Source organism: Salmo salar, chromosome ssa10 (genome assembly GCF_905237065.1).
Source record: "Salmo salar chromosome ssa10, Ssal_v3.1, whole genome shotgun sequence".
In the NCBI taxonomy this organism is placed as follows: Eukaryota; Metazoa; Chordata; class Actinopteri; order Salmoniformes; family Salmonidae; genus Salmo; species Salmo salar.
The window spans coordinates 48,406,939-48,433,256 of record NC_059451.1 but is presented as its reverse complement, the minus strand read 5'-3'; the positions used below and the strand labels follow the sequence as shown (position 1 = coordinate 48,433,256).

General features: G+C 43.6%; 1 protein-coding gene across 2 annotated transcripts in view; it reads right to left on the bottom strand.

The window, feature by feature from the left end:
- The window catches only part of hmcn1 (hemicentin 1), a 240,393-nt gene that overhangs the window by 110,530 nt on the left and 103,545 nt on the right, over positions 1 to 26,318 (bottom strand). For both annotated transcript variants that reach the window (XM_045687880.1, XM_045687881.1), the window contains exons 18-20: positions 17,493 to 17,620; positions 15,824 to 15,968; positions 5,771 to 5,883 (exon numbers count right to left, since the gene is read on the bottom strand). In XM_045687880.1, the coding sequence (XP_045543836.1) occupies positions 5,771 to 5,883; positions 15,824 to 15,968; positions 17,493 to 17,620 (386 nt within the window). The remainder of the gene's footprint in view (positions 1 to 5,770; positions 5,884 to 15,823; positions 15,969 to 17,492; positions 17,621 to 26,318) is intronic.

The following is a 26,318-nucleotide window of genomic DNA, read 5'->3' as shown; positions in this document are numbered from 1 at the left end:
GGCGAGAGAATGGGAGTATGAGGAACGGGCGGTGTGTGTGTGTGTGTGTGTGTGTGTGTGCGTGCGTGCGTGCGTTCGCGTGTAGAGATTCAAAAAGTAATGCTTTCCCTGTTCTCTAGACAACACTTTACTATAGAGAGGAATAAATCTGATCATTACGCATCAATGATACTTTGGTTCCCAACATGTACTGTAGGAATAAAATTAGACTGACTCATTCTATTTATATGACTGAAGGCCAATAAATGTGACCTTAGTGTCTACTAACATTTATCTCAAAAACAATTAAGCACCAGGCAAGAGGGGGTCCTTTGTGAGTTGGCCTGGTGGCTTTGACATGGGATTGATACGTTGGAGAACGCAGGGTGAAGGAATCAGAGAGAATAGGAACAGAGCAGCTGGTGCAGAACTTATCAGAGTCAGGTTTCATATGCCTCTGAAGCCCCATTCACTTTAACAGCATATCTTTTGCTAGTCCCTGAAACCAGTGTGCATGATGAGAAAAACTGAACCACACACACACGCACCCGCACTCACGCCCACACATACGCGCACACACACTCACACACACACATGCACACACACAGTCAAAGGCCTGTTACTGTCTTCTGCCATTGTCTTCCCAGAATCCACTACTGGGAAAGTGATTGGTCTAGAAATACATAACAGGCGTGTGTGGAGGAACATTACTGCTCTAAGGACACGTCTCATGTTCTGTTGGTCCAACACAGTGCAACACAAACCAACACAGCCTGGCTCTACCCAACACAGCCCGACTCTACCCAACGCAGCCTGGCTCTACCCAACGCAGCCCGACTCTACCCAACGCAGCCTGACTCTACCCAACGCAGCCTGACTCTACCCAACACCGCCTGACTCTACCCAATGAAGCCTGACTCGACCCAACGCAGTCTGACTCAACCCAACACAGCCTGACTCTACCCAACGCAGCCTGACTATACCCAACGCAGCCTAACTCTACCCAGCACAGTCTGACTCTACCCAGCACAGTCTGACTCTACCCAACACAGCCTGACTCTACACAACACAGTGCAACACAAACCAACACAGCCTGGCTCTACCCAACGCAGCCTGACTCTACCCAACACAGCTTGACTCTACCCAACACAGCCTGACTCTACCCAACACAGCCTGACTCTACCCAACACAGCCTGACTCTATCCAACACAGCGTGACTCTACCAAACATAGCCTGACTCTACCCAACACCACCTGACTCAACCCAACACAGCCTGACTCTACCCAACACATTGCAACACAACCCAACACAGCCTGACTCTACCAAACACAGCCTGACTCTACCCAACACAGCCTGACTCAACCCAACACCGCCTGACTCAACCCAACACCACCTGACTCTACCCAACGCAGCCTGACTCTACCCAACGCAGTCTGACTCTACCCAACGCAGCCTGACTCTACCCAACGCAGCCTGACTCTACCCAACGCAGCCTGACTCGACCCAACGCAGCCTGACTCGACCCAACGCAGCCTGACTCGACCCAACACAGTCTGACTCTACCCAACATAGCCTGACTCTACCCAACATAGCCTGACTCTACCCAACACAGTGCAACACAACCCAACACAGTAGATCAGTTCAACTGTTTAGGACAGAGCAGGCCTTTTAGCAGGCGTGTTAAAGTGAGGTCTAGTGCAGGGATCATCAATTACGCTCAGCCGCAGGATGATCTTTTTCTTGAGCGGATGGTCGGGAGGCCGGTACATAATTAAGCAATGAGGGTGTGGTAAATGGCCAATATACCATGGCTAAGGGCAGTTCTTATGCACGACGCAACGCGAAGTGCCTGGATACAGCCCTTAGTCGTGGTATATTGGCCATATACCACAAACCCCCAAGGTGCCTTATTGCTATTATAAACTGGTTACCAATGTAATTAGAGCAATAAAAATAAATGTTTTGTCATACCCGTAGTATACGGACTGATATACCACGGCTGTCAGCCAATCAGCATTCAGGGCTTGAACCACCCAGTTTAGAATTACAAATAATTTGTAGACTGCATATTGACCGCAAGAAGCCTAAACAGATGCTTGACTAAAACGTAATAATTTCAAACCTTGTTTACATTTGTATATGATCATGTGTCTCTCTACTATGTGTGGGAATACCTGGGAACAGATTTCCAAAATTAAAATCACTTGGAGCTCATTTCCTGGTGTTTTTACAGTCTTTTATGTTCGACAATGAACAAAACAATGGCGAATTGTATTCTTTTTTGGGGGGGGCAAATAAAACCACACGCAGGCCAAATAAAACCACCCGCGGGCCAAATAAAACCATGATCAATGTTCTAATGGGAAATAATTATTCTATAATTAGTCTTTATTCCACACATCCTCTAGCTTCACACAGCCTCTAGCTTCACACAGCCTCTAGCTCCACACAGCCTCTAGCTCCACACAGCCTCTAGCTTCACACAGCCTCTAGCTCCACACAGCCTCTAGCTTCATACAGCCTCTGGCTCCACACAGCCTCTGGCTCCACACAGCTTCTAGCTCCACACAGCCTCTAGCTTCACACAGCCTCTGGCTCCACACAGCCTCTAGATTCACACAGCCTCTGGCTCCACACAGCCTCTAGCTTCACACAGCCTCTAGCTCCACACAGCCTCTAGCTTCACACAGCCTCTAGCTCCACACAGCCTCTGGCTCCACACAGCCTCTGGCTCCACACAGCCTCTGGCTCCACACAGCCTCTAGCTTCACACAGCCTCTGGCTCCACACAGCCTCTAGCTCCACACAGCCTCTGCCTCCACACAGCCTCTAGCTCCACACAGCCTCTAGCTTCACACAGCCTCTGCCTCCACACAGACTCTAGCTCCACACAGCCTCTAGCTCCACACAGCCTCTAGCTCCACACAACCTCTAGCTTCACACAGCCTCTAGCTCCACACAGCCTCTAGCTCCACACAGCCTCTGGCTTCACACAGCCTCTAGCTTCACACAGCCTCTAGCGCCACACAGCCTCTAGCTTCACACTTCCCCTTCAAACCCCCACCCCCTCATTCCCACACAGTATAATGCCATACACACCATATGTGTAACTATAAGTGGATGCGAGCACACAAACACGTACTGTACAAGCATGTCCAGTTCCAGAACAGATAGACATACTAATAGGAAAAAGGCTGTCATGAGTTCCAACGTTTTTATTTTATTTAACCTTTATTTATCTAGGCAAGTCAGATAAGAACAAATTCTTATTTACAATGACAGCCTACCCGCCTTGGCCAAACCCTTCTGTCTTGGTTCTGGTTATAAGTACTATACCAGGAATCCAGACTTACAGATTGATTGACTGATTGCATTTATTAGACAATTTAAAAAGAAATCCAAACATAAGGGTGCTCCAGAAGGTGACGCCTCCACATACAATGGAAGAAAATCATCAAGGATAACACAATAAAGCTTATTTTCATTGTGGTGCTTTGAAGAGGGAAGGGGGAAGGCAACAAGGTTAGGCGGCAATAGTAATGGCAACAGACAATGACAGACAAAATTGTTGTTTGATTCATAACATGAGATAATTAGTACAAATCCCTTTCCTAATAAACAACTATGGACAGGTACATGTTTCTTGTCTCACATGCTGTTAATGTATAAAACAATCAATACCTAATATATATGAGACAATCACAATATGATAAACAACAGGCACCAAAAGGCAGACCATATGCTATCTCTGGCATGTCATTCTCATCCATGTACTATAATCTTACAACTCACTTTTGAGACATGCTACTATTTAGCCAAATTCCAAATTCTTCTGAGGACTATTCCAAAGAATGGCAGCTGAGTATAAAAACGTTTCTTTCCCCCATACCACTTTAAAATCTAAAAGGAACAACATCAGTTTTCACTCCTAGTTGAATAGTTATGGTTATCCCTTACTAAGGTAAAGTAGCTACATAGGTACCTGGAGACCATACTGTGGACAATCTGATGTACAAGACACAATTTAATCGGAGAGATTCTCTCCACTTTGAACCATCTAAGGATTTCAAAGCGGGAATGGTCAAGATGTGTAAGTGCTGGAAGTTTAAGAATAATCCTGACTAATTTGTTCTGAGATGTCTGCAATTTATTTTGTATTATCTTGGGGGCACTATTATACCAGGAAGAGCACGCATAGACAAAGTGGCATTGAACAAGAGCCCATGCCAATGCCCCCATTGCATTCTTATCCAGATAATTGAAGGTTCTTGACAGAAACCTAATTTTACTTTGGTTCACTTTGGAGATAACGTTTTGTGCCATGCTTTCCCCTGTCAGATGGTTATCTAGCACATATCCAAGATAATTAACAGAGTATTTTGCTGTGACTAATATGTCACCTACTACCACCTTAAAATCTGGGGATTTCCTCAGTTTCACTTTGGACCCGAACAAGATGGACTCTGTTTTTCCAAGGTGAAGAGACAGCTTATTGTCATATAGCCATTTACTGACATTCAGAAGGTCAGCACTGGGGGCTTTCTCAACCACATTTTTGTCTTTGTGGGAAACCAACAGTGCAGAATCATCTGCATAGAGGAAAAGGTCACATGTACAGGCAGATTTCAGATCATTTATATACAATAGAAAGAAAAGTGGACCCAGCACACTCCCTTGGGTTACCCCGCAGTTCAAGATTTTGGGTTTAGATAGGGTCCCATCAACATCCACCATCTGTTTCTTCCTTGCAGATAAGAGCTAACCCATTTTACTGCTAAGTAATTAAAGCCCATGGCTATTAGTTTGATTAACAGAATCTAATGATCCACTGTATCAAACGCCTTTTGGAGATCTAACATAACCATACCAAACAATTTCCCTCCATCTACTTCCTTCCTTATGTGGTCAGTTACAGTAGATATAGTAGGCAAGTGTTGGTGGAATGGGATTTTCTAAATCCAGATTGGAGCTCATATAATAGGTTATGTAAGGAAATATAACTGTCAACGGATGTACAGAAACACACAGCAGTCTCAATTGTTTGAGAGGAACAAAACAAAAACAAATGAATTAACTGCACATCCATTTCCCCTGTCTCTCTATCTGTATGTCTCTCTCTGTCTGTCTCTCTCTCTCTGTCTCTCTGTATGTCTCTCTCTGTCTGTCTCTCTCTCTATCTGTCTCTGTCTCTCTCTCTGTCTCTCTCTCTCTGTCTCTGTCTCTATCTGTCTCTCTCTGTCTCTGTCTCTCTCTCTGTATGTCTCTCTGTGTCTGTCTCTCTCTGTCTGTCTCTCTCTGTCTGTCTCTCTCTGTCTGTCTCTCTGTCTATCTGTCTCTCTCTGTCTGTCTCTCTCTGTCGCTCTCTCTCTCTCTGTCTCTCTCTGTCTCTCTATGTCTCTGTCTCTGCCTGTCTCTCTCTCTCTCTCTCTCTCTCTCTCTCTCTCTCTCTCTCTCTCTCTCTCTCTCGTTTGCCATCTCAGTCACTCTCTGACAATCACTCTGCATTTTCATATTAAATCCCCCTCTCTCTCTCTCTTTTGTTGTCGGAAACTCTATCTTTCGCTGGCAGTTATCCCACTTCTCTTTCCTTCTATCCTCACCTCTTGCTTTTCTCTTCCTCTCTCTGAAAGTAGGTTGAGAGAATGGAGGATGTAGGCTGAAGATGACAGGTGGATAGGAACAGTAAAACAAGAGAGTGTGTTACAGTGCAAATCAACTGGTGTGACCTGGATAAACTTGCCCCAAACCCAGTGAGATGGAGGACAGTCGTCAAAAACCAAGTACTACAGACCTTGGACCAGGTGATGTCGGGCGTGGGCACTCCGTCGGCACGACAGGGTAGGGAGATGGGGGTGCCCTCTATGGTACTGAAGACCTGAGGGCCATGTTGGATGGTAGGCATCACTGGTGAGGGGAGAGGAGAGGGGGGGCATTAAGTTAGACCAGTGAACCTGTGTGTGTGTGTGTGTTGTGTGTACAGTATGTTGTGTCTCTGTGGTGTCTAAATGGTGGACACAGTGTTTGGCTGACACACATAAAGGTATCCCTCTCTTCTCCTTCAGGGCGAAGTGGTCTAAGGCACTGCATCTCAGTGCTAGCGGCGTCACTACAGATACTCTGGTTCGAATCCAAGCTGTTTCACAACCGGCCGTGATTGGGAGTCCCATCGGACGGCGCACAATTGGCCCAGCATCGTCCGGGTTTGGCCGATGTAAGCTGTCATTGTAAATACGAATTTGTTCTTAACTGACTTTCCTAGTTAAATAAAGGTTAAATAAATAAAATAAAATAAAAAATCTCTCCCTCGCTCCCTCTATCTGTTTTATCAATAGGCCCTGGGACATCTGGGGAAGATATTAACGCCGGAAACTTGGAGCGGCTACAGAGACTAACTCACAGTTTAACATCACAATTAGTTATTTAACTCATGATGACTTTACACGTTCTCACTCTCTCATGTAACATGTAGACAAAATACACTCTTTGGACATTGTCTACTGGAAGTGTACTGTCAACTCCTGCTGGGCTGTGCCTGTGGTTGTTCTCTGAGAAAAGTTAGAAGGAAATGTCTACAGAAACATATGAGGATATAGAAATGAGCTAATTTCAACATTTCAAAGAGCATTTCAACACGCCATGACCCATTCCCATTTATGAAGGTAGAATTGTAGAAGCACCACCCAAACTGGTTCCAATAAAGAATGAGAACATATTTTTCCCTCTTCCTGTTCCAAACCCTTCCAAACTGTGCCACTCTCAACAGCTGTTCCTGGTTTTTATGCAAACTCAGACAGTCATATTCATGAAGTAAGAACAGAGAGAGAGAGAGAGAGAGAGAGAGAGAGAGAGAGAGAGAGAGAGAGAGAGAGAAAAGAGAGAACAGAGAGAGAGAGACGGAGATGAGAGAGAGAGAGAGAAAAGAGAGAGAGAGACAGATGGAGAGAGAGAACAGAGAGAGAACAGAGAGCGAGAGACAGAGAGTACAGAGAGAGATAGAGAGAAAGAACAGAGAGAGAGAGTACAGAGAGAGTATAAAGAGAGCGAGAGAGAGAACAGAGAGAGAGAAAGAAAGAGTGAACAGAGCGAGAGAGAGAGAGAGAGAACATAGATATAGAGAGAGAGTACAGAGAGAGTAGAGAGAGAGAGAAAGAGAGTACAGAGAGTACAGAGAGAGAGAGAGAGAACAGAGAAAGAGTATAGAAAGAAAGAAAGAGAGCGAGAGAAAAAAATGAGAGCAAGTACAGAGACACAAAGAGAGAGAGAGAGAGAGAGAGAGAGAGAGAGAGAGAGAGAGAGAGAGAGAGAGAGAGAAGGGGGGGAGGAGAATAAAGGGTCATTGTGTGTGGAGTCAGACAGCCCACAGAGAAGATGAGAACATTATGGAGGATTGTGGAAGGACTCCAATACAGTCTTACCGACAGTAGATATACAGTGGAAACAAGAGAGTGGTCCCACAGAAGACATACACTATAACTGTTTAGTAGAAGTTAACCATGGCTTTAACTGTTGACCATAGTTTTACTGTCCTCACTGTCCTCACTGTTACAGTGGTCTTACCATAGATTCTGACTGTGGTTATGTGGTCCTAGTACAAATCAAATCAAATACAACAAATACCACAAAATGCTTACTTAAGAGCCATTAACTAACCACGCAGAGTTTTAAAATTGAAGGAAGAAAAATCTGCACAATAAACTAAAGGAAAAATAGTAACAGGATAAAATAACAACAACGAGGCTATTAACAAGAATCACCAGAACCAGTCAATGTGGAGGGTACGGGTTGTTGCTACAGTGGTCTTCCTGTGGTCGTATTGTAGATGTTAACCATGGTATTGTGGTCTTACTGTGGTCGTATAGTACATGTTAACCATGGTATTGTGGTCTTACTGTGGTCAGATAGTAGATGTTAACCATGGTATTGTGGTCTTACTGTGGTCGTATAGTAGATGTTAACCATGGTATTGTGGTCTTACTGTGGTCGTATCGTAGATGTTAACCATGGTATTGTGGTCTTACTGTGGTTGTATTGTAGATGTTAACCATGGTATTGTGGTTTTACTGTGGTCGTATAGTAGATGTTAACCATGGTATTGTGGTCTGACTGTGGTTGTGTAGTAGATGTTAACCATGGTATTGTGGTCTTATTGTGGTCTTACTGTGGTCGTATTGTAGATGTTAACCATGGTATTGTGGTCTTACTGTGGTCGTATTGTAGATGTTAACCATGGTATTGTGGTCTTACTGTGGTCGTATAGTAGATGTTAACCATGGTATTGTGGTCTTACTGTGGTCGTTTAGTGGATGTTAACCATGGTATTGTGGTCTCACTGTGGTCGTATAGTAGATGATAACCATGGTATTGTAGTATCACTGTGGTCGTATAGTAGATGTTAACCATGGTATTGTGGTCTTACTGTGGTCGTATAGTAGATGTTAACCATGGTATTGTGGTCTTACTGTGGTCGTATAGTAGATGTTAACCATGGTATTGTGGTCTTACTGTGGTCGTATAGTAGATGATAACCATGGTATTGTGGTGTTACTGTGGTCAGATAGTAGATGTTAACCATGGTATTGTGGTCTTGCTGTGGTCGTATAGTAGATGTTAACCTTGGTATTGTGGTCTTACTGTGGTCGTATTGTAGATGTTAACCATGGTATTGTGGTCTTACTGTGGTCGTATAGTAGATGTTAACCATGGTATTGTGGTCTTACTGTGGTCGTATAGTAGATGTTAACCATGGTATTGTGGTCTTACTGTGGTCGTATAGTAGATGATAACCATGGTATTGTGGTGTTACTGTGGTCAGATAGTAGATGTTAACCATGGTATTGTGGTCTTGCTGTGGTCGTATAGTAGATGTTAACCTTGGTATTGTGGTCTTACTGTGGTCGTATTGTAGATGTTAACCATGGTATTGTGGTCTTACTGTGGTCGTATAGTAGATGTTAACCATGGTATTGTGGTCTTAATGTGGTCGTATAGTAGATGTTAACCATGGTATTGTGGTCTTACTGTGGTCGTATAGTAGATGTTAACCTTGGTATTGTGGTCTTACTGTGGTCGTATTGTAGATGTAAACCATGGTATTGTGGTCTTACTGTGGTTGTATAGTAGATGTTAACCATGGTATTGTGGTCTTACTGTGGTCGTATTGTAGATGTTAACCATGGTATTCTGGTCTTACTGTGGTCGTATTGTAGATGTTAACCATGGTATTGTGGTCTTACTGTGGTCGTATTGTAGATGTTAACCATGGTATTGTGGTCTTACTGTGGTCGTATAGTAGATGTTAACCATGGTATTGTAGTCTTACTGTGGTCGTATAGTAGATGTTAACCATGGTATTGTGGTCTTACTGTGGTCGTATTGTAGATGTTAACCATGGTATTGTGGTCTTACTGTGGTCGTATAGTAGATGTTAACCATGGTATTGTGGTCTTACTGTGGTCAGATAGTAGATGTTAACCATGGTATTGTGGTCTTGCTGTGGTCGTATAGTAGATGTTAATCATGGTATTGTGGTCTTACTGTGGTCGTATAGTAGATGTTAACCATGGTATTGTGGTCTTACTGTGGTCGTATTGTAGACGTTAACCATGGTATTGTGGTCTTATTGTGGTCTTACTGTGGTCGTATTGTAGATGTTAACCATGGTATTGTGGTCTTACTGTGGTCGTATAGTAGATTTTAACCATGGTATTGTGGTCTGACTGTGGTCGTATAGTAGATGTTAACCATGGTATTGTGGTCTTACTGTGGTCGTATTGTAGATGTTAACCATGGTAGTGTGGTCTTACTGTGGTCAGATAGTAGATGTTAACCATGGTATTCTGGTCTTACTGTGGTCGTATAGTAGATGTTAACCATGGTATTGTGGTCTTACTGTGGTCAGATAGTAGATGTTAACCATAGTATTGTGGTCTTACTGTGGTCGTATAGTAGATGTTAACCATGGTATTGTGGTCTTACTGTGGTCGTATAGTAGATGTTAACCATGGTATTGTAGTCTTACTGTGGTCGTATAGTAGATGTTAACCATGGTATTGTGGTCTTACTGTGGTCGTATTGTAGATGTTAACCATGGTATTGTGGTCTTACTGTGGTCGTATAGTAGATGTTAACCATGGTATTGTGGTCTTACTGTGGTCAGATAGTAGATGTTAACCATGGTATTGTGGTCTTGCTGTGGTCGTATAGTAGATGTTAACCATGGTATTGTGGTCTTACTGTGGTCGTATAGTAGATGTTAACCATGGTATTGTGGTCTTACTGTGGTCGTATTGTAGACGTTAACCATGGTATTGTGGTCTTATTGTGGTCTTACTGTGGTCGTATTGTAGATGTTAACCATGGTATTGTGGTCTTACTGTGGTCGTATAGTAGATGTTAACCATGGTATTGTGGTCTGACTGTGGTTGTATAGTAGATGTTAACCATGGTATTGTGGTCTTACTGTGGTCGTATTGTAGATGTTAACCATGGTAGTGTGGTCTTACTGTGGTCAGATAGTAGATGTTAACCATGGTATTCTGGTCTTACTGTGGTCGTATAGTAGATGTTAAGCTTGGTATTGTGGTCTTACTGTGGTTGTATTGTAGATGTTAACCATGGTATTGGGGTCTTACTGTGGTCGTATAGTAGATGTTAACCATGGTATTGTGGTCTTACTGTGGTCGTATTGTAGATGTTAACCATGGTATTGTGGTCTTACTGTGGTCGTATAGTAGATGTTAACCATGGTATTGTGGTCTTACTGTGGTCAGATTGTAGATGTTAACCATGGTATTGTGGTCTTGCTGTGGTCGTATAGTGGATGTTAACCATGGTATTGTGGTCTTACTGTGGTCGTATCGTAGATGTTCACCATGGTATTGTGGTCTTACTGTGGTCAGATAGTAGATGTTAACCATGGTATTGTGGTCTTGCTGTGGTCGTATAGTGGATGTTAACCATGTTATTGTGGTCTTACTGTGGTCGTATAGTAGATGTTAACCATGGTATTATGGTCTTACTGTGGTCGTATAGTAGATGTTAACCATGGTATTGTGGTCTTACTGTGGTCGTATTGTAGATGTTAACCATGGTATTGTGGTCTTACTGTGGTCGTATAGTAGATGTTAACCATGGTATTGTGGTCTTACTGTGGTCAGATAGTAGATGTTAACCATGGTATTGTGGTCTTGCTGTGGTCGTATAGTAGATGTTAACCATGGTATTGTGGTCTTACTGTGGTCGTATAGTAGATGTTAACCATGGTATTGTGGTCTTACTGTGGTCGTATTGTAGACGTTAACCATGGTATTGTGGTCTTATTGTGGTCTTACTGTGGTCGTATTGTAGATGTTAACCATAGTATTGTGGTCTTACTGTGGTCGTATAGTAGATGTTAACCATGGTATTGTGGTCTTGCTGTGGTCGTATAGTAGATGTTAACCATGGTATTGTGGTCTTACTGTGGTCGTATAGTAGATGTTAACCATGGTATTGTGGTCTTACTGTGGTCAGATAGTAGATGTTAACCATGGTATTGTGGTCTTGCTGTGGTCGTATAGTAGATGTTAACCATGGTATTGTGGTCTTACTGTGGTCGTATAGTAGATGTTAACCATGGTATTGTGGTCTTACTGTGGTCGTATTGTAGACGTTAACCATGGTATTGTGGTCTTATTGTGGTCTTACTGTGGTCGTATTGTAGATGTTAACCATGGTATTGTGGTCTTACTGTGGTCGTATAGTAGATGTTAACCATGGTATTGTGGTCTGACTGTGGTTGTATAGTAGATGTTAACCATGGTATTGTGGTCTTACTGTGGTCGTATTGTAGATGTTAACCATGGTAGTGTGGTCTTACTGTGGTCAGATAGTAGATGTTAACCATGGTATTCTGGTCTTACTGTGGTCGTATAGTAGATGTTAAGCTTGGTATTGTGGTCTTACTGTGGTTGTATTGTAGATGTTAACCATGGTATTGGGGTCTTACTGTGGTCGTATAGTAGATGTTAACCATGGTATTGTGGTCTTACTGTGGTCGTATTGTAGATGTTAACCATGGTATTGTGGTCTTACTGTGGTCGTATAGTAGATGTTAACCATGGTATTGTGGTCTTACTGTGGTCAGATTGTAGATGTTAACCATGGTATTGTGGTCTTGCTGTGGTCGTATAGTGGATGTTAACCATGGTATTGTGGTCTTACTGTGGTCGTATCGTAGATGTTCACCATGGTATTGTGGTCTTACTGTGGTCAGATAGTAGATGTTAACCATGGTATTGTGGTCTTGCTGTGGTCGTATAGTGGATGTTAACCATGTTATTGTGGTCTTACTGTGGTCGTATAGTAGATGTTAACCATGGTATTATGGTCTTACTGTGGTCGTATAGTAGATGTTAACCATGGTATTGTGGTCTTACTGTGGTCGTATTGTAGATGTTAACCATGGTATTGTGGTCTTACTGTGGTCGTATAGTAGATGTTAACCATGGTATTGTGGTCTTACTGTGGTCAGATAGTAGATGTTAACCATGGTATTGTGGTCTTGCTGTGGTCGTATAGTAGATGTTAACCATGGTATTGTGGTCTTACTGTGGTCGTATAGTAGATGTTAACCATGGTATTGTGGTCTTACTGTGGTCGTATTGTAGACGTTAACCATGGTATTGTGGTCTTATTGTGGTCTTACTGTGGTCGTATTGTAGATGTTAACCATAGTATTGTGGTCTTACTGTGGTCGTATAGTAGATGTTAACCATGGTATTGTGGTCTTGCTGTGGTCGTATAGTAGATGTTAACCATGGTATTGTGGTCTTACTGTGGTCGTATTGTAGATGTTAACCATGGTATTGTGGTCTTACTGTGGTCGTATAGTAGATGTTAACCATGGTATTGTGGTCTTACTGTGGTCAGATAGTAGATGTTAACCATGGTATTGTGGTCTTGCTGTGGTCGTATAGTGGATGTTAACCATGGTTTTGTGGTCTTACTGTGGTCGTATCGTAGATGTTCAATATGGTATTGTGGTCTTACTGTGGTCAGATAGTAGATGTTAACCATGGTATTGTGGTCTTGCTGTGGTCGTATAGTGGATGTTAACCATGTTATTGTGGTCTTACTGTGGTCGTATAGTAGATGTTAACCATGGAATTGTGGTCTTACTGTGGTCGTATAGTAGATGTTAACCATGGTATTATGGTCTTACTGTGGTCGTATAGTAGATGTTAACCTTGATATTGTGGTCTTACTGTGGTCGTATTGTAGATGTTAACCATGGTATTGTGGCCTTCTGTGGTCGTATAGTAGATGTTAACCATGGTATTGTGGTCTTACTGTGGTCGTATAGTAGATGTTAACCTTGGTGTTGTGGTCTTACTGTGGTCGTATTGTAGATGTTAACCATGGTATTGTGGTCTTACTGTGGTCGTATAGTAGATGTTAACCATGGTATTGTGGTCTTACTGTGGTCGTATCGTAGATGTTAACCATGGTATTGTGGTCTTACTGTGGTCGTATAGTGGATGTTAACCATGGTATTGTGGTCTCACTGTGGTCGTATTGTAGATGTTAACCATGGTATTGTGGTCTTACTGTGGTCGTATTGTAGATGTTAACCATGGTATTGTGGTCTCACTGTGGTCGTATAGTAGATGTTAACCATGGTATTGTGGTCTCACTGTGGTCGTATTGTAGATGTTAACCATGGTATTGTGGTCTTGCTGTGGTCGTATAGTGGATGTTAACCATGGTATTGTGGTCTTACTGTGGTCGTATCGTAGATGTTCACCATGGTATTGTGGTCTTACTGTGGTCAGATAGTAGATGTTAACCATGGTATTGTGGTCTTGCTGTGGTCGTATAGTGGATGTTAACCATGTTATTGTGGTCTTACTGTGGTCGTATAGTAGATGTTAACCATGGTATTATGGTCTTACTGTGGTCGTATAGTAGATGTTAACCATGGTATTGTGGTCTTACTGTGGTCGTATTGTAGATGTTAACCATGGTATTGTGGTCTTACTGTGGTCGTATAGTAGATGTTAACCATGGTATTGTGGTCTTACTGTGGTCAGATAGTAGATGTTAACCATGGTATTGTGGTCTTGCTGTGGTCGTATAGTAGATGTTAACCATGGTATTGTGGTCTTACTGTGGTCGTATAGTAGATGTTAACCATGGTATTGTGGTCTTACTGTGGTCGTATTGTAGACGTTAACCATGGTATTGTGGTCTTATTGTGGTCTTACTGTGGTCGTATTGTAGATGTTAACCATAGTATTGTGGTCTTACTGTGGTCGTATAGTAGATGTTAACCATGGTATTGTGGTCTTGCTGTGGTCGTATAGTAGATGTTAACCATGGTATTGTGGTCTTACTGTGGTCGTATTGTAGATGTTAACCATGGTATTGTGGTCTTACTGTGGTCGTATAGTAGATGTTAACCATGGTATTGTGGTCTTACTGTGGTCAGATAGTAGATGTTAACCATGGTATTGTGGTCTTGCTGTGGTCGTATAGTGGATGTTAACCATGGTTTTGTGGTCTTACTGTGGTCGTATCGTAGATGTTCAATATGGTATTGTGGTCTTACTGTGGTCAGATAGTAGATGTTAACCATGGTATTGTGGTCTTGCTGTGGTCGTATAGTGGATGTTAACCATGTTATTGTGGTCTTACTGTGGTCGTATAGTAGATGTTAACCATGGAATTGTGGTCTTACTGTGGTCGTATAGTAGATGTTAACCATGGTATTATGGTCTTACTGTGGTCGTATAGTAGATGTTAACCTTGATATTGTGGTCTTACTGTGGTCGTATTGTAGATGTTAACCATGGTATTGTGGCCTTCTGTGGTCGTATAGTAGATGTTAACCATGGTATTGTGGTCTTACTGTGGTCGTATAGTAGATGTTAACCTTGGTGTTGTGGTCTTACTGTGGTCGTATTGTAGATGTTAACCATGGTATTGTGGTCTTACTGTGGTCGTATAGTAGATGTTAACCATGGTATTGTGGTCTTACTGTGGTCGTATCGTAGATGTTAACCATGGTATTGTGGTCTTACTGTGGTCGTATAGTGGATGTTAACCATGGTATTGTGGTCTCACTGTGGTCGTATTGTAGATGTTAACCATGGTATTGTGGTCTTACTGTTGTCGTATAGTAGATGTTAACCATGGTATTGTGGTCTTACTGTGGTCGTATTGTAGATGTTAACCATGGTATTGTGGTCTCACTGTGGTCGTATAGTAGATGTTAACCATGGTATTGTGGTGTTACTGTGGTCAGATAGTAGATGTTAACCATGGTATTGTGGTTTTAATGTGGTCGTATAGTAGATGTTAACCATGGTATTGTGGTCTTACTGTGGTCGTATAGTAGATGTTAACCATGGTATTGTGGTCTTACTGTGGTCGTATTGTAGATGTTAACCATGGTATTGTGGTCTTACTGTGGTCGTATTGTAGATGTTAACCATGGTATTGTGGTCTTACTGTGGTCGTATTGTAGATGTTAACCATGGTATTGTGGTCTTACTGTGGTCAGATAGTAGATGTTAACCATGGTATTGTGGTCTTACTGTGGTCGTATTGTAGATGTTAACCATGGTATTGTGGTCTTACTGTGGTCGTATAGTAGATGTTAACCATGGTATTGTAGTATCACTGTGGTCGTATAGTAGATGTTAACCATGGTATTGTGGTCTTACTGTGGTCTTATAGTAGATGTTAACCATGGTATTGTGGTCTTACTGTGGTCGTATAGTAGATGTTAACCATGGTATTGTGGTCTTACTGTGGTCATATAGTAGATGTTAACCATGGTATTGTGGCCTTACTGTGGTCTTACCATAGATGTTGAGGGTGGTGGTGCGGTTGCTGGAGCCCAGAACGTTCTCTGCCAGGCAGGTGTATTTCCCTCCATCCTCCAGACGAACGTGTTCTATATGCAGGCTGCCGTCTCTACGCACCGTCACATACGGGCTGGAGCTCACCTGGCACGGACAGGAACACATCCAACAGGTGAGAACATTACATGAAGGGACACACACAGACACACACAACCAGCTGTATTGGCATGCGGTATGAATAAAACATGTGGTATGTATAACACATGTGGTATGTATAAAACATGTGGTATGTATAAAACATGTGGTATGTATAAAACATGCGCTATGTATAAAACATGCGGTATGTATAAAACATGCGCTATGTATAAAACATGCGGTATGTATAAAACATGCGGTATGTATAATACATGTGTTTTGTATAAAACAGGTGGTATGTATAAAACATGTGGAATGTATAAAACATGTGGTATGTATAATACATGTGGTATGTATAAAACAGGTGGTATGTATAAAACATGCCGTATATGTATAAAACATGCCGTATGTATAAAACATGCGGTATGTATAAAACATGTGGAATGTATAAAACATGTGGTATGTATAAAACATGCTGTATGTATAAAACAGGCGGTATGTATAATACATGTGGTATGTATAAAACAGGTGGTATGTATAAAACAGGCGGTATGTATAAAACATGTGGTATGTACAAATCAGGCGGTATGTATAATACATGTGGTATGTATAAAACAGGTGGTATGTATGGAACATGCCGTATGTATAAAACATGCGGTATGTATAAAACAGGCAGTATGTATAATACATGTGGAATGTATAATACATGTGGTATGTATAAAACATGTGGTATGTATAAAACAGGCGGTATGTATAAAACATGAGGTATATATAATACATGTGGTATGTATAATACATGTGGTATGTATAATACATGTGGTATGTATAAAACATGTGGTATGTATAAAACTGGCGGTACGTATAAAACATGCGGTATGTCTAAAACATGTGGTATATATAATACATGCGGTATGTATAAAACAGGCGGTATGTATAAAACATGTGGTATGTATGAAACAGGCGGTATGTATAAAACAGGTGGTATGTATAATACATGTGGTATGTATAAAACATGTGGAATGTATAAAACAGGCGGTATGTATAAAACAGGCGGTATGTATAAAACAGGCGGTACGTATAAAACATGCGGTATGTATAATACATGCGGTATGTATAAAACATGTGGTATGTATAAAACATGCGGTATGTATGAAACACCCAAATACACTTAAAGAATGGACCTCTACTCAAAACAGGCACTGGTGGTCCATAGACGAGTCTAATATTAGTTTTAAAATCATTGCTAAAACAATAGACACCTTCATAAACGTTGCAGTGAGTAAGTAATTGTGGAGTGGTTTTGTTAAAAAAAAAAAATCATCATTCCTCGACTGTCTGAGAACAAATTGGTGTGATCTTATTCACAGTGCTTAACCACAGGCAGATCTCAGGCACCAGTTGTGTGTGTGTGTGTGTGTGTGTGTGTGTGTGTGTGTGTGTGTGTGTGTGTGTGTGTGTGTGTGTGTGTGTGTGTGTGTGTGTGTGTGTGTGTGTGTGTGTGTGTGTGACAGTGTGTGTGTATAACCTTCTCACCAGGCCGTGGTTGTGTAGCCAGCGTCTCTCAGGTAGGGGGTTTCCCGCCAGCAGCACACAGGGCAGAGTCACCTGCTGCTCCTTGATCACACTCAGCACCCCCGGACTGTGGCCAATCACCGGGGACACTGTAAATGATCATAAAAACAAGTGGCTGTTTGTTTCCAGGGACCAGGGGCTCTCCTGCTCTCTCCATGCCTGACCAGGGCTCACCTCCACTGGGTCCACTTCCCAGTTGCCTCCCTGCTTTACCACACACTCTCTTCCATATAGTTTCTACACCTCCACACTGTGAGGCTTAGGGAACGCATGGTTGCTATAAATACTGACGTATTTACACTCTCTCCCTAGGCACTATGAAAAGGGCTCACATACACCCAAAACACACGCACACACTTGGTCTAGATGACATCATACATACTGTATGTGTGTGAATGTGCAGCGATTTGAACACATTCACACGATCATCTGGGGGACAGAAACAGTTGACAAGGTGTTGGCCAGGAGAACATGACCAACATGAAGATAATCTGACCATAAACTGACCACCCAAACGTCTCCAGTCAAACACAATGTGACCATCCTCATTGATATGAACTGACCTCCTGAGTGGAAAGATATGAAAATGCCCAACATGAACCCTGACCACCTGACTTGACCAGGAAAACCTGGCCTAGGCCTAAATACTCTTTCTGAGCCCAGAACACACGGTACGATAGAATGCCCCCTGTGTGCTGGGCTGGCAGGTAGCCTAATGGTTTGAGTGTCGGGCCAGTAACCGAAAGGGTGCTGGATCGAATCCCTAAGCTGACAAGGTAAGAATATTTTGTTCTGTCCCTGAACAATGCAGTTAACCCACTGTTCCCCGGTTGGCTGTCATTGTAAATAAGAATTTGTTCTTAACTGACTTGCCTAGTTAAATAAAGATAAACATTCTATGCTCGAGTAGACACTCAGGGTTAATGTATACATTACATCTCTTATCCCTCTGGCTATCCGTCCACTCAAGGCCTGTAACACAAACAGCCGTCAGTTAGAGTCCTGCTTCTCCACTCTGAGACTGGAACTGGGAGTGTGGCATGACAAGACTGAGGATTCCTGCCTTAGAGGATCCAGCATGAGGAAAGACAGAGATTAACAAGATGGTTGCCAGATTGGAAAGGAATGCCCCTTTTATGTTCACATATAACATAAAGATGGACTGACTGACTGACTGACTGACTGACTCAGTGAGCATAGCCTTGCTATTGAGAGAGGCCGCCATAGGCAGACCTGGCTCTCAAGAGAAGAAGGCTATGTGCAAACTGCCCACAAAATGAGGTGGAAACTGAGCTGCACTCCCTACTCTCCTGCCAAATGTATGACCATATTAGAGACACATATTTCTCTCAGATTACACAGACCCACAAAGAATTCAAAAACAAATCCAATTTTGATAAACTCCCTATTAGTGAAATACCACAGTGTGCCATCACAGCAGCAAGATTTGTGACCTGTTGCCACAAGAAAATGGCAACCAGTGAAGAACAAAAACCATTGTAAATACAACCCATATTTATGTTTATTTATTTTCCCTTTTGTAATTTAACTGTTTGCACATCATTACAACAATGTATATAGCCATAATATGACTGTGTAACTTTTGTGAGTGTAATGTTTACTGTTAATTTTTTATTGTTTATTTCACTTTTGTTCATTATTTATTTCACTTGCTTTAGCAAAGTAAACATATGTTTCCCATGGCAATAAAGCCTTTGAATTGAGAGAGACAGAGAGAGAGAGAGAGAGAGAGAGAGAGAGAGAGAGAGAGAGAGAGACAGAGAGACAGAGAGAGAGAGAGAGACAGAGAGAGAGAAAGAGAGAGAGAGACAGAGAGAGAGAGAGACAGAGAGAGAGACAGAGAGAGAGACAGAGAGAGAGAGACAGAGAGAGAGAGAGAGAGAGAGAGAGAGAGAGACAGACAGACAGAGAGAGAGAGAGAGAGACAGAGAGAGAGAGAGAGACAGAGAGAGAGAGAGAGAGAGAGAGGGACAGAGAGAGAGACAGAGAGACAGAGAGAGACAGAGAGAGAGAGAGAGAGACAGAGAGAGAGAGAGAGAGAGAGAGAGAGAGAGAGACAGAGAGATTAAGAAAGAGGGCTGCTGGGCTGTAGGACCGACTGGGACACCTCCCATGTTTTACTTGTTGCGTTGCCACAGTAACCCCAGAGGCGGGGTGTTATGGGCAGGGACTGTGTCACTAGTGAAGTGGGGCACACGTTAATATGGGGCAGCTGGATCTGATGGGACCTTTAGCCCAAATAAGAACCCAGTGACTGTGAGTTCCCCTAAAGACTGTCCTGCATTGCTGCTGATTGGTGCTTAACAAGGTGCACATGTGTAAACAAACACACACAACATTTAAGAAGCATGCACACACACTCACATACACACACACACACTCACATACACTCACACATACACACAGACATACTGTACATACCTGCCGTGCAGTTGACAGGGTTGTGATACATGCATTGGCGATTCAAGCAGAGAAGGCGTGCCTTTCATAAATAAACATACACACACATATACACATTTTCACACACACATACACACATTTACAGTCACATGCAATCCAAAGAAGTGTGTGGGCTTTGACAGGGCCGGGCTTTGAAGTTAGAAACCAAACTCTGAACTCAACAATCTCCACTATGGATGTTGCCCAGCCATATCTGTGTCTCTCCCACTTTAGTCAAATAGAAATATATAGGATTGCGTGCATACCATGGATCCTTTAAAGACTGCAGAGGAACTGCTGTTCTTACTCAATGTCAAGATGACTCAAAGTCAAGGTATTTCAATGTGTTATGAGGCTTGGTGATACTGTAACCGATATATAAATGTACAGTACCAGTCAAAAGTTTGGACACACCTAATCATTCCAGGGTTTTTCTTTATTTTTAATATTTTCTACATTGTAGAATAACAGTGAAGACATCAAAACTATGAAATAGCACATATGGAATCATGTAGTAAACAAAAAAGTGTTAAATAAATCAAAATATTCACGCACTTTCTACTTTTTAACTCGGACAAAACAGAGATGCTTGTTCTAGGTCCCAAGAAACAACGAGATCTTCTGTTGAATCTGACAATTAATCTTGATGGTTGTACAGTCGTCTCAAATAAAACTGTGAAGGACCTCGGCGTTACTCTGGACCCTGATCTCTTTTGAAGAACATATCAAGACTGTTTCAAGGACAGCTTTTTTCCATCGACGTAACATTGCAAAAATCTGAAACTTTGTGTCCAAAAATGATGCTGAAAAATTATTCCTTGCTTTTGTTACTTCTAGGTTGGACTACTGCAATGCTCTACTTTCCGGCTACCCAGATAAAGCGACGCTCTTCAGTCCGGAGCCTCCAGCGACGCTCTTCAGTCCGGAGCCTCCAGCAACGGTCTGCAGCCCGGAGTCTTCAACGGCGGTCTGCAGCCCAGAGTCTTCGACGGCGGTCTGCAGCCCAGAGTCTTCAACGGCGGTCTGCAGCCCAGAGTCTTCAACGGCGGTCTGCAGCCCAGAGTCTTCAACGGCGGTCTGCAGCCCAGATGCTTCAGCGGCGGCCTTCAGCCCAGAGTCTTCAGCGGCGGTTGGCGGTCCAAAGTCTCCGGCGATGATCCAGGGTCTGGTTCCTCCGGACACAGAATCAGGGGGATCAGCGGGTGGTGGGGGTGCTACGCCCGGAACCAGAGCCGCCGCCAATTATAGATGCCCACCCGGACCCTCCCCAATAGGTTCAAGTTTGCGGTCGGGAGTCCGCACCTTTGGGGGGGGGTACTGTCACGCTCTGACCTAGGAGAGCTGTGCTTTCTCTGTTTAGTTAGGTCAGGGTGTGATAGGTGGGTGGGCATTCTATGTTTTTGGTTTCTATGTTTTGGTATGGTTTCCAATCAGAGGCAGCTGTCTATCGTTGTCTCTGATTGGAAGCCATACTTAGGCAGCCCGTTTTTCCCTTTGGTTTTGTGGATAGTTGCTTTCTGTTTAGTATGTTAACCTGACGGAACTGTTGGCTGTCATTTTGTTATTTTTGTCTAGTGTTCGTTTTTTCATTAAAATATATATAATGAGCACTCTACACACTGCGCCTTGGTCTCCTCTAGACGACCCGTGTTACAGATGGCCTTGAGATAGAAGCTGTTTTTCAGTCTCTCGGTTCCAGCTTTGATGCACCTGTACTGACCTCGCCTTCTGGATGTTAGCGGGGTGAACAGGCAGTGGCTCGGGTGGTTGCTGTCCTTGATGATCTTTTTGGCCTTCCTGTGACATCGGGTGGTGTAGGTGTCCTGGAGGGCAGGTAGTTTGCACCCGGTGATGCGTTGTGCAGACCTCACTACCCTCTGGAGAGCCTTCCGGTTATGGGCGGAGCAGCTGCCGTACCAGGCGGTGATACAGCCCGACAGGATGCTCTCGATTGTGCATCTGTAAAAGTTTGTGAGTGTTTTTGGTGACAAGCCAAATTTCTTCAGCCTCTTGAGGTTGAAGAGGCGCTGCTGCGACTTCTTCACCACGCTGTCTGTGTGGGTGGACCATTTCAGTTTGTCCGTGATGTGTACACCGAGGAACTTAAAACCCTCCACCCTCTCCACTACTGTCCCGTCAATGTAGATAGGGGGCTGCCCCCTCTGCTGTTTCCTGAAGTCCACGATCATCTCTTTTGTTTTGTTGACATTGAGTGCGAGGTTATTTTCCTGACACCACACTCCGAGGGCCCTCACCTCCTCCCTGTAGGCCGTCTCGTCGTTGTTGGTAATCAAGCCTACCACTGTAGTGTCGTCTGCAAACTTGATGATTGAGTTGGATGCGTGCATGGCCACGCAGTCGTGGGTGAACAGGGAGTACAGGAGAGGGCTGAGAACGCACCCTTGTGGGGACCCAGTGTTGAGGATCAGCGGGGTGGTGATGTTGTTACCTACCCTCACCACCTGGGGGCGGCCCGTCAGGAAGTCCAGGACCCAGTTGCACAGGGCGGGGTCGAGACCCAGGGTCTCGAGCTTAATGACGAGTTTGGAGGGTACTATGGTGTTAAATGCTGAGCTGTAATCGATGAACAGCATTCTTACATAGGTATTCCTCTTGTCCAGATGGGTTAGGGCAGTGTGCAGTGTGATGGCGATTGCGTCGTCTGTGGACCTATTGGGTCGGTAAGCAAATTGGAGTGGGTCTAGGGTGTCAGGTAGGGTGGAGGTGATATGGTCCTTGACTAGTCTCTCAAAGCACTTCATGATGACGGAAGTGAGTGCTACAGGGCGGTAGTCATTTAGCTCAGTTACCTTAGCTTTCTTGGGAACAGGAACAATGGTGGCGTTCTTGAAGCATGTGGGGAAAACAGACTAGGATAAGGATTGATTGAATATGTCTGTAAACACACCAGCCAGCTGGTCTGCGCATGCTCTGAGGACGCGGCCGGGGATGTCGTCTGGGCCTGCGAGGGTTAACACGTTTAAATGTTTTACTCACGTTGGCTGCAGTGAAGGAGAGCCCGCAGGTTTTGGTAGCGGGCCGTGTTAGTGGCACTGTATTGTCCTCAAAGCGAGCAAAAAAGTTGTTTAGTCTGTCTGGGAGCAAGGCATCGTGATCCGCAACGGGGCTGATTTTTCTTTTGTAGTCCATGATTGACTGTAGACCCTGCCACATACCCCTCGTGTCTGAATTGCAACTCCACTTTGTCTCTGTACTGACGCTTAGCTTGTTTGATTGCCTTGCGGAGGGAATAGCTACACTGTTTGTATTCGGTCATGTTTCCGGTCACTTTGCCCTGATTAAAAGCAGTGGTTCGCGCATTCAGTTTTGTGCGAATGCTGCCATCAATCCACGGTTTCTGGTTGGGGAATGTTTTAATAGATGCTGTTGGTACGACATCACCGATGCACTTGTTAATGAACTCACACACCGAGTCAGCGTATTCGTCAATGTTGTTGTTCGCAGCAATGCGGAACATATCCCAGTCCACGTGATCGAAGCAATCTTGAAGCGTGGAATCCGATTGGTCGGACCAGCGTTGAACAGACCTGAGGGCAGGAGCTTCCTGTTTTAGCTTCTGTCTATAGGCTGGGAGCAACAAAATGGAGTCGTAGTCAGCTTTTCCGAAGGGAGGGCGGGGGAGGACCTTATATGCGTCGCGGAAGTTAGAATAACAGTGGTCTAGGGTTTTGCCCGCCCTGGTAGCACAACCGATATGCTGATAGAATTTTGGGAGCCTTGTTTTCAGATTAGCCTTGTTAAAATCCCCGGCTACAATAAATGCAGCCTCAGGATATGTGGTTTCCAGTTTACATAGAGTCCAATGAAGTTCTTTCAGGGCCGTCGATGTGTCTGCTTGGGGGGGGGATATACACGACTGTGATTATAATTGACGAGAATTCTCTTGGTAGATAATGCGGTCGGCATTTGATTGTGAGGAATTCTAAGTCAGGTGAGCAAAATTACTTGAGTTCCTGTATGTTGTTATGATCACACCACGTCTCGTTAATCATAAGGCATACACCCCCACCCACCATTGCTAGCCTCTCTACACTGGCTTCCTGTTAAGGCAAGGGCTGATTTCAAGGTTTTACTGCTAACCTACAAAGCATTACATGCGCTTGCTCCTACCTGTCTTTCCGATTTGGTCCTGCCGTACATACCTACACGTACGCTACGGTCACAAGACGCAGGCCTCCTAATTGTCCCTAGAATTTCTAAGCAAACAGCTGGAGGCAGGGCTTTCTCCTATAGAGCTCCATTTTTATGGAATGGTCTGCCTACCCATGTGAGAGACGCAGACTCGGTCTCAACCTTTTAGTCTTTACTGAAGACTCATCTCTTCAGTAGGTCCTATGACTGAGTGTAGTCTGGCCCAGGAGTGTGAAGGTGAACGGAAAGGCTCTGGAGCAACGAACCGCCCTTGCTGTCTCTGCCTGGCCGGTTCCCCTCTCTCCACTGGGATTCTCTGCCTATTACAGGGGCTGAGTCACTGGCTAACTGGTGCTCTTCCATGCCGTCCCTAGGAGCGGTGCGTCACTTGAGTGGGTTGAGTCACTGACGTGGTCTTCCTGTCTGGGTTGGCGCCCCCCCTTGGGTTGTGCCGTGGCGGAGATCTTTGTGGGCTATACTCGGCCTTGTCTCAGGATGGTAAGTTGGTGGTTGAAGGTATCCCTATAGTGGTGAGGGGGGCTGTGCTTTGGCAAAGTGGATGGGGTTATATCCTGCCTGTTTAGCCTTGTCCGGGGGTATCATCGGATGGGGCCACAGTGTCTCCTGGCCCCTCCTGTCTCAGCCTCCAGTATTTATGCTGCAGTAGTTTAATTCTCTTTTTCTCTCTTTCTTTCTTTCTTTCTTTCTTTCTTTCTTTCTTTCTTTCTTTCTTTCTCTCGGAGGACCTGAGCCCTAGGACCATGCCTCAGGACTACCTGGCATGATGACTCCTTGCTGTCCCCAGTCCACCTGGCCGTGCTGCTGCTCCAGTTTCAACTGTTCTGCTTGCGGCTATGGAACCCTGACCTGTTCCCCGGACGTGCTACCTGTCCCAGACCTGCTGTTTTCAACTTTCTAGAGACAGCAGGAGCGGTAGAGATACTCTCAATGATCGGCTATGAAAAGCCAACTGACATTTACTCTTGAGGTGCTGACTTGTTGCACCCTCGACAACTACTGTGATTATTATTATTTGACCATGCTGGTTATTTATGAACATTTGAACATCTTGGCCATGTTCTGTTATAATCTCCACCCGTCACAGCCAGAAGAGGACTGGCCACCCATCATAGCCTGGTTCCTCTCTAGGTTTCTTCCTAGGTTTTGGCCTTTCTAGGGAGTTTGTCCTAGCCACCGTGCTTCTACACCTGCATTGCTTGCTGTTTGGGGTTTTAGGCTGAGTTTCTGTACAGCACTTTGAGATATCAGCTGATGTAAGAAGGGCTATATAAATACATTTGATTTGATCAAGAGAACATCCCTGGTCATCCCTACTGCCTCTGATCTAGCAGACTCACTAAACACAAATACTTAGTTTGTGAATTTTGTCTGACTGTTGAACTGTACCCCTGGCTATCTGTACATTTAAAAAAACAAGAAAACCGTGTTGTCTGGTTTGCTTAATATAAGAAATGTTAAATGATTTATACTTTTACTTTTGATACTTATTATTAAGTACATTTAAAACCAAATACTTTTAGACTTTTACTCAAGTAGTATTTTACTGGGTCACTTTCACTTTTACTTGAGTTATTTTCTTTTAAGGCAGTTTTACTTTTACTTTTTTAACATATCTTTACTTTTATCTTTACTTTTTTAAAGTATGAAAATGTGGTACTTTTTACACCACTGGTTGTGACAAGGTAGGGGTGGTATACAGAAGATAGTCCTATTTGGTAACAGACCAAGTCCATATTATGAGGACTGCCACAGGAAAGTAAGACCCAGAGTTACCTCTGCTGAAGAGGATAAGTTCATTAGATTTACCAGCCTCAAAAATCGTCAATTAACTGCACTTCAGATTGCAGCACAAATAAATTCTTCAGAGAGTTCAAATAACAGACACATCTCAACATCAACTGTTCAGAGGAGACTGTGTTAATCAGGCCTTCATGGTCGAATTGCTGTAAAGAAACAACTACTAAAGGACACCAATAAGAAGAAGAGACTTGCTTGGGCCAAGAAACGCGAGCAATGGACATTAGACCTGTGGAAATCTGTCCTTTGGTCTGATGAGTCCAAATTTGCGATTTTTGGTTCCAACTGCCGTGTCTTTGTAAGACGCAGAGTAGGTGAACGGATGATCTACGCATGTGTGGTTCCCACCGTGAAGCA